The 8,895-nt window shown below is 50.4% G+C and overlaps 1 protein-coding gene across 1 annotated transcript; it reads right to left on the bottom strand.

Moving 5' to 3' along the window:
• Positions 1-214: 214 nt before the first annotated feature.
• Positions 215-6,104, bottom strand: SPINK2 (serine peptidase inhibitor Kazal type 2). Its single transcript, XM_056326846.1, has 4 exons — positions 6,026-6,104; positions 4,940-4,977; positions 4,316-4,428; positions 215-385 (listed from the first exon to the last, which is right to left on the bottom strand). Exons 1-4 carry the CDS (start codon positions 6,072-6,074, stop codon positions 340-342), a joined length of 246 nt encoding a protein of 81 aa, XP_056182821.1. The 5' UTR covers positions 6,075-6,104; the 3' UTR covers positions 215-339.
• Between the last annotated feature and the right edge of the window lie 2,791 nt (positions 6,105-8,895).

Below are 8,895 nucleotides of genomic sequence, written 5' to 3'. Positions count from 1 at the left end.
GGAGGTGCTGGGGCCCCTTGCTGCCAGGTGGTGCTGTGGGAATGGTGCTGGGTACACATTCATTTCCTTCCCCAAACAACTGACCTAGTGGCATACAGTCAGGGCATCTCTTTCTTACCCTATGATCTGTCTTACGTGAGAAAATAAATCAGGGTTCGATGGTAAGTGTACAATGGCTATGTTTATAAACTTCAGGTTTATCACAGTAACACTATTTTGTTTAAACCAGCAAGTTTATTCATTAAGACAGGCTAAACAGAAGGTACATTTAAGGCATTGTTTCCATTTGGACTGCCTGTGTCCCTCTCTCATTTTCTTGAAAAGTGGCCGTCTGCCATATCAGCACCTTCCCATCTTGAAAATTTGGACATTCTTTTTATTTTCACTGCAAACAGAAGAAAAATAATTTAGAAGAGAAGCACTACACTTGAATTTAACAGAAACATTTTATAAAGCAAACTCTCCCATGTCTTTCTGTGTGTTCAATTAAATGCAGCGATGCATTTAATTGCATCACTTATGGCAAACATCACCACGAAGTAACTGTTATGCAAAGATTTATGAATCACACTCTGGTAACTTAACAGAGACAGCTTCACTTCAGGCTTTGCTACCTATAAAAACCTGGTAAAGCCATCTGCAAATCCGAGAAGTATCAAACCACATGACAGGTCTTGCCATGAGGACTAACGTGTCCATCACAAAGCACTAATGCGAGTCAAACTTCACAGTCCCTGACGTGGGAGCCAGTTCTAATGCTGACACATTTCTCCCTTTCACATGAATTCAGTGGGAAGGGTGTGCATCCTGATGCATTTCTGTATCTCGGGCTTCACTAAAATGTGAATGTGAACATTGGAATCTTCCTTAAGGAAATTTTAGCCAAGTGTCCCTTTGCTGGGGAACATCAGATATTTTTTTCCTTTGGAAGTCCCATACATAGTACTTTGGGGCACTCCATTTACAAATCCCAGTTTACCAAACAAGTGCAGACACAAAAAGAAAGTGATAGAATGCAAACTGCCCTAGATCTTCAGTTTGCTTCCCTGTGTTAATAGAATCAAGCTGGTTTATCCCTCATGAAGTTCAAGAGGCTTATGACTACCCACCCAAAAGCAGGGATAATCTCTACTAATAGTTGTATCAGGGATCTTTTAACCAGAAGTAGTGGAGCAGATTAGGAATATGAAAGGAAAAACCAAGCCCAGGGAATGTAAAACACATGTAAAGATGTAAGGAAAAGTTCCGGCTGAAGGACAGCCCTTAGGCTAAACCCTGCAGAGGCAGCTCAGGCTGCTGCATCTGTTTCCAAGGAGCTTGTGGTACAGCCAGACTAGGTTTAAATTAAGATCAGCTGTTGTCAATGCTACTGGGCACTACGTATGGAGGAGACCCGGGATGCACATTTGAGCACCTACTTAAGAATGGATTAGATCTCATCTAAAAAAAAAAAAAAAAAAAAGAAAAAGGGAGGGAAGAAGACCAACTTTGGTCTTACAGTGACTTTGCTCTTACAGTTAACAGCCTGCACTGCGGAACCAGGATGGGCAGAGTTTGTGCTGCACTTTTGCTCCAGGCGTCTCATGTTATCATGGATCAGCCACAGCCACCTCTCCTGCAGTACTGTTGATGCAGGTGGGGCCTTCCAGGTGCCTGCATCATCTTGCATGGCTAAAAGAACCCATGGACAGTACTGTCTTGGCCATTGAGGGAAAAACAACTCCCTCTAAAAAGTCCTTTAATGGGCTTAAACACAGGCTGGAAGTGACCTGGAAGTTGGCTGTTGAGAATCACCTAAGTTAATTTAGAAGTAATTGTTTTGTAATTCGCTATGGGCTATGCCTATATATCTGTTTCTACATCACCACATTACACTATTTATCTCAGCAACTACTGGTCATGCAGCTTGTTAAGCAGGGCAGAAAGATCTCTTTGTTCTCCCCTCCTAAGGGGTGTGACAGCCTGTACCTTGGACTCCTCGAAGTGAAATGACCATTGCTTATGGCTGTGAACTGTTTATCAAAGCTGAAATTCTTCCAATAAGACAAAGTGTTTTAACCGTGTTGTGTTTGTGCCACATTAAACACTTCAGAACAACAACTCCAGACTGAACTGGAAAGCCATTGAGTACACCAACTACTGAATTATTAAAATAATCAGGATAGTATCTGACCACCTGGTGTCCCTTCAGACCAAAATATGTTTCTGAGCATGTAAAAGACAGCAAAAAAAGATGGTTAAGATAAAAATCTATCTTGTGTGTGTAACTGGATTAAATCCCATCACACAAAACATGTACATTATTACATCTTATATTAATAAGATGTAAGCCCCATCACAAATCACTTAAGGAATTGAGTGGAAGCGAACAGCAGGTTTGGCTAGAGAGCCCTTTGTGCTGTGTGCAGTGCTGTATTCGGGAATCTGCCATGCACCCATCTGGAACTGAGGGATCATGTTGAAAAAATGAAACATCCTAGAAATGTAAGGCTGGATCTCAAAAACTGTCATTCTGCTCTGACAAAGGATCAAATACACTGTTTAGGTCGTGAGCCACTCTCCTGCCTGTATCTCTATGACATGGATTTTCACTCTCTCTGTGTGATACTTAGCACCTCTCTTTGACTTTTATTGTACTGATTTCAGTCCATTTTTCCAGATCCCTGGGAATTTTGACACTGCCCTGCACAGATCATTGTATCTTATGCTATTTTACAAATTGTATTGTCTTGTGCCAATACCAAATGCATTACAAAAATCATGAGTTATATACTACACCTAAAGGAAAACTCACTTTACCATTTGACTGTAAAATGCTGATTACTGCTTTTAAACCACACCATTTCAAACGGCTGTTTTCATCCTTTAAAAATTTCAGCTGAATCATTAATTGTCTGCTTTGTCTGTTTATGTGAATGTCAAGTGGAGCTATGTAAAATGCCTTATTAATGTCATGGAGCAACACTACTGTTTCCTCCTACTCTGCTAGGCCAGTTATCTTGCCAAAAACCTAAATCTCACAGATGTGATCAGATTATCTCTGACAAATCTGTATTAGCTTTACTTACTCTCTTTTTTACCTCTGGCTGTCTACAGGTCAATTGCTTAATAACTTACTCTAACATCATTCTAGGCAACAAAGATGGATAGGCTCCTAATATGTAATATGCCAGCACCTCTTTTCTTGCCTTTCCACAGACTGTACTGTGTGTGCCCTTTGATTCCCTGTTTTCCCCTCCCCAGCCCCCAACTGTAAGTTTACCAGTTCTCTTTGCAGTTTGTCATTTGCTAAGGTAGTTTGTGCTGTACTGTGGTGAAAACGTCACCAAATTCTGCAGATCTGCATACCATTAAGCATCCTTTGACACACTTCAACACTTGAAAATATTATTTCCTTAAATGCTCTTTGACACCTTTGACACTTTTCTTATTCTGGCCTGTGTTCCCTCTTTCTTGATCATTTGAATTTTTTAAATTATCTGGTCACTATCTTCCCCCTGCCCCAAAATCAGAAACATATTTCAGCCTTCCCTTTCTTAAGATCTATCTGTAATTTTGTAAATGCCCATCACTGCTGTTCTGCTACTCATGCTTCTCTCCTCTGCTGGAAACAGAAATTCTGTTATTTCGTTAATATAAATTGCCTTTCACCATGAAATTCAATCCACAAGCAGTTCTTCTCAGTTTGTACTGAGAGGGTGTTTTGTAGAGGTTTCCAGTCAATTGTGATGGGGGGTAACACTGCTCATTAAATACTGATTTTCTGGTTTCAAATTGTTGTAAAAAATTATTAAATTATAAAAGAATAAAATACCCTCTCTCAAATATCAAGCCATCTTGATTTCTAGAAAATCTGAATGGCAAAATGGTATTTTCTCCGTTAGGCATTCTTACTCTTCTCTGTGAAAGCAAGTACAGGAGATTGGATCTTGAATGTAAACATTTTGTCATAAAACCTGCATTTTGTGGGGGATCTTTCATGTTTTTTGATGGCGAGTGTGGAAGAGTCCAGCATTATATTTAATGGTAATGTGGCACTGTATGAACACAACAGGCAACCCCCCTCTATGATGCTCCTCCTCAAGAATCACAAAAGCGAATATTCGGTAATCCCAGCTAACTGAATCCGACCTAAGCCATTTACAGGTATAAAACTATTGCAAGGGGCTGACAGTTGAGAGGAGGCTGCTAAAACTGCATTCCTCAGAGTGGGAATGACCCAAAGCCACTAATCTATCCGTTAACTGGGGTGTCAGAGGGAATATTTTGCTTGCAAATAGGGAAGGGAAGGTTGGGATGCCCGTCGAGCCACTACCTGTTCGAAAAGCAGAGCACACACTCATTCGAGTAGGTCTTTCCATTGGTCCCGCAAACTGGATTGTAGTCCTTTGGGCATCCAGGCACACCACCATACTTGTAGCAGGCGGGCTAGGGAAGACAGGTACATAAGAAATCTAAGAAAACACCATTTGACAGGGGTCCCTGACCAGCTTTCTGCTCTGGGGGCTCCTGAATAACGCTGGCACGCTCATACCGAAGGGCAGCGCTCAAGAGGAGTTGCCACAGCAATCGTGAGCTGCCACCTTATCTTTCATGCTCTTATGGGCATTTATCGCTCGCGGCTTGGCTGCGGTGTCAGGACACACGTGTGCGACAAGGCACCGCTCCTCCAGACGTCGTAACCTTAGCGGGACACGGGGGCAGCGAGTCCCCGTGAAGGGAACGGCAGATGGAGCTGGTAAAAGACGGGATCACCGGGGGTGCCGGGCTCCCGGGGTCCCCCGGGTGCGGGGGAGCCCCCGCGCAGCCCCGGGGTCCGGAGCCAAGGCCAGGATCTCCCGCCCGGCGTCGGGCCCGGGGCTCTGGGGAAGGGGCCGCCCGGCGCCGGGAGGGCAGCTGGGACCGTCCTTCCCGGGGAGGACGCGGGGGTGGCACTCACCGGGACGCTGGCAACGGCTCCGGGAGTCGAGAGGAGCCCTGTGGAGAGTAACCGGCGTTAACGGCGCCGCGTGGCGCCCGGATCCCCCCGACCTCCCCCCGCACCAGCCGGCGCCCGTTACCGGCCCCCCCGTCCAGCCGCTGTCCGCCCCCGGCCCTCGCCGGCCCCAGCCGCTGTCCGCCCCCGGCACCAGCCAGCGCCCGTTAACGGACCCCCGACACCAGCCGGTGCCCGTTAACGGCCCCCCCCGGCACCAACCAGCGTAACTGCCCCCCTGACACCAGCCAGTGCCAGTTACCGCCCCCCGCCCCGAGCGGCCTCTGTCCGCCCCCGTCCCCCCCCGGCACCAGCCAGCGCCCGTTAACGGCCCCCCCACGAGCAGCCTCTGTCCGCTCCCGGTCGCCCCGGCACCAGCCAGCGCCCGTTAACGGCCCGCGCCGGCACCAGCCAGCGCCCGTTAACGCCCCCCCCCCCCCCGAGCAGCCTCTGTTCGCTCCCGGTCCCCCTGGCACCAGCCAGCGCCCGTTACCGGCCCCCCCCCAGCCCCGACCAGCCGCTGTCCGCTCCCGGCTCCTCCCGGCCCCAGCCGCTGTCCGCCCCCGGCACCAGCCAGCGCCCGTTAACGGACCCCCGACACCAGCCGGTGCCCGTTAACGGCCCCCCCCCGGCACCAACCAGCGTAACGGCCCCCCTGACACCAGCCAGTGCCAGTTACCGGCCCCCCCGAGCAGCCTCTGTCCGCTCCCGGTCCCCCTGGCACCAGCCAGCGCCCGTTACCGGCCTCCCCCGGCCCCGACCAGCCGCTGTCCGCTCCCGGCTCCCCCCGACCCCAGCCGCTGTCCGCTCCTGGCTCCCCCCGGCCAGCCGCTGTCCGGCCCCGTTTTGTGCCGGTTCTCCACCCTGCCCCCGGACGGCTGACGCCCGCTACCGGCTTCGATCCCGCACCCGCAAGCCGGCCGGTGCCCGGTACCGGCTCATGTTTCCCCCTCCCCGAGACCGGACCGGCCGGGGCACAGTACGGGCCCGCTTCCCCGGCACCGGCTCCCCTCCCCCGACCGCCCTGCCTCGGCGCCGTGCGCCCGGTACCGGCGAGGAGGACGGGCAGCAGCACCAGCACCGGCACCGACAGCGCCATGTCCGCGGACAGACTAACGGCAGCGGGCGGGGCGGGGCGTGGGGCGCAACGGCCGCGGGGGGCGCGGGGCGCGGCGCGGGCGGGGGCGGGGGCGGGCGGGAGCGCCGGGGCCGGCCGGGGGTGCCACGGGGGGGACCCGAGGGCTGAGGACCCGCGGGGCACCCACAGGAGCGGGACGGCCCCGCGCCATACGGGAGAGGGAGGGAGACAGGACCCGCCGCGGGGAGCGGTGGCACCCGTGGGGAGGGACGTGTCCCTGCTTCACCCGCGGGCTCGGGGGGCGGGCAGCACCTCCGGGGGTCGGGCAGCACCTCCGCGGGTGCAGCGAGGGCAGGGACCCTCCCCTGTGCTGCTGGGGGACGTGGGGATACGGTGCCCCGGTGCTGTCCTGGGCCAGCGAGTCCGTGCCTCCCCTAGCAGCAGGTCCCCACGGGGTACCCAGTCGCCAGCGGCTCCTCAAGCGCCGAAGCCCTACCAGCTCTGCACCCGCGCTCCCCTCCGGGCTGGGCAGGAGGGCAGCGGAACCAGTGGTGGGCTGTAACGCCAGCATTCCCGGCTTCCCGGCTGGACTTGGCCTCGTTGGAGTTGTGCTTTGATTGCAGTGTCTTGGCTGCGTGGGGAAGCTGGAAATGTGTGCAGTGCCATGTGGCTGTTAAGGTCATAGCCCCTGTCCCATCATAAAGGGATGAGGTGGCCCATGTGGAGCTATGAGTGGAGAGGGAGAGAAAATGGATACAGCCCCAGCGATAAAGCCAAACCGCTCGCATCCGAAGTCATGGGAATCCAGGCCAACGGGGGCTGGAAAACCTCGGCACGCTGCCCTGCCAGCATGGCTGGGTGTCTCGGCAGCCCTGCTGTCCAAGGAGTATCTCACTTGTTAGTCGCTGGTAGGAGTGGTTAGCTTTGCAGAGCCCAGAGGTTAGCTTTACACAGAGGCTGGCACCGGAATTGCTTTTATGCAGTTCCTAAAATCTAGGGTATGGGTTCCTTGTGGGATGGGCTGTGCCTGTGTAAAAAGCTGGGGCTGAGACCCACCAAGTGTTCTGAGGTACCATATAGGTACATACGTAGGCATCACAAACATCCTTCTTGTCTCCGTGTCAGCTGCCGAGTCCTTCCAAGCACGGCTTTTCTTCTCCTGGGTGTTTCCGATAGCGTGTCCTGCCCGCATGGCATCCCAGGGAGATGATTTTATTACCTGCTGAATATGTTCTTATTCCTCCAGGTAACCTCTGCCAACTGATTGCAATGTTAGATTTCCATTCAGAGCACACCTTTGACATTACCACCCATCACAAGGGGTGTTCCGAGCAAAAGCCTCTGGCTTGGATATTTTAAGCAAGATGCCTAATCAGAATGTTTCGAGGCTGGCGAAGCATGTAGGGGGGTCTTTGTCTCTGCTTGCTCTCCTGCCCTAGCTTTGCTCAAGTTTTTGCCCCAGCTTTGCCTGCTAAGTCATTTGAGAAGAGGGCATCTTTCTGCCACCTCGTTATCGGTGTGGTAGTTGCCGTATTTGCCATCCTTGGGGGACCTTTAGGTCCCAGAGCGCTTTCCTTGGGAGAAGGAGTATCAGAGGGTTAAATACTGGAGAGTTAGGTTGTGGTGGGTTCCCTTACTTCTCGAACGTGTCATTTTTCAAAGGAAAAGCTGCCAGCTGAAGGTGAAGAAAGCAAAACCAAGGGTAGGAGTTACCTCTTAAGTTGCTCATTTCTTAAGTTCACGTCACTAAACAGTTAAGTGTAAAGCTCTTGTAAGAGCTCAGTGCCCCAGCTGTTGGCAGCCCGACCAAGCTTTCTCCTGAACAACTCCAGCACAGCAAACACAAGATGGATATGTACTGTCATCATGTCACCTAAGAGAATAGCTACCCCACAAAAAACGTTCTCCACGCTAATGTATTTTCCAATGAGTTAACTATGTGCTCATCAATTTGAGGCACTTGATCCCAGATAAATGGGTTGAACCAGAGCGTTTTGGTTAAATGTGGCTTCAGTTGCCTCTCTCTGACAGTACCATGAACTCATTCGCAGCCATGTGTTCTGTCCTGGATGCTTCCTCTCGATATTGCAGGGAAAATGTGGAAAAGTAACCTGCAGGTGCTCTGTTAACTCTCAGTGTGGCACTTGTATTTTAAGTTGGTGCCAGTCCAGCCTCCTCAGTACTCAAGGCATTTAATTTCATTTAAATTATTTCCATTGAGAGTATTTAACTTTGCCTAATCTGAATAAAGTTTGAGAGACAGGTCTTTAGAGAAGGGAAAATGAAAGAAATGAGATTTTAAAATGAGAAAGAAAAGATAACTTACACAAATTTTCTTCTGGCAAGATGGAATATCTGTTAGAAAATGCCTTTTTTCTTCCATAAATTGTTCAGAACTGGAGGCAGGGAAGAGGATAATTACACAGAGGGCTTCTTAACAGCCTTTGTATCCTGTTAACACATTTCTTATATGAATGCTGAGTCACTGGAAAAGAAAATTGCAGAATTATTTGCATATCTCCTAGAAGTTATCTTCTTGTTAACATCAGGTAGCTGATTAATAAACACGGAAGAAAATAATGATCCCTGCATATAGGCCGCAGGAAGGAATACATAATTAGGAGTTACATCCCTACAGATAAGGTCTGTTGCTGTCTTATGCTTAGTGGAATAACCCTCTGCGCTTGGCAGCTAGAATTTATTTGGACTTCAGTCACTTTTCTATGTAAATGTATATGACTCCCTGAAAGAAAAAAGTTCCTTTAGTGAGTTTACGTGTACTTCATACTCTTCTGCTGTCCAGCAGTTAGATACCAGCAAGGCTGTGACCCAAGACAACCCA

Source organism: Falco biarmicus, chromosome 1, assembly GCF_023638135.1.
Source record: "Falco biarmicus isolate bFalBia1 chromosome 1, bFalBia1.pri, whole genome shotgun sequence".
Taxonomy (NCBI): Eukaryota; Metazoa; Chordata; class Aves; order Falconiformes; family Falconidae; genus Falco; species Falco biarmicus.
Note: the sequence above shows the minus strand (reverse complement) of the source record. Positions and strands in the feature narration are given on the sequence as shown.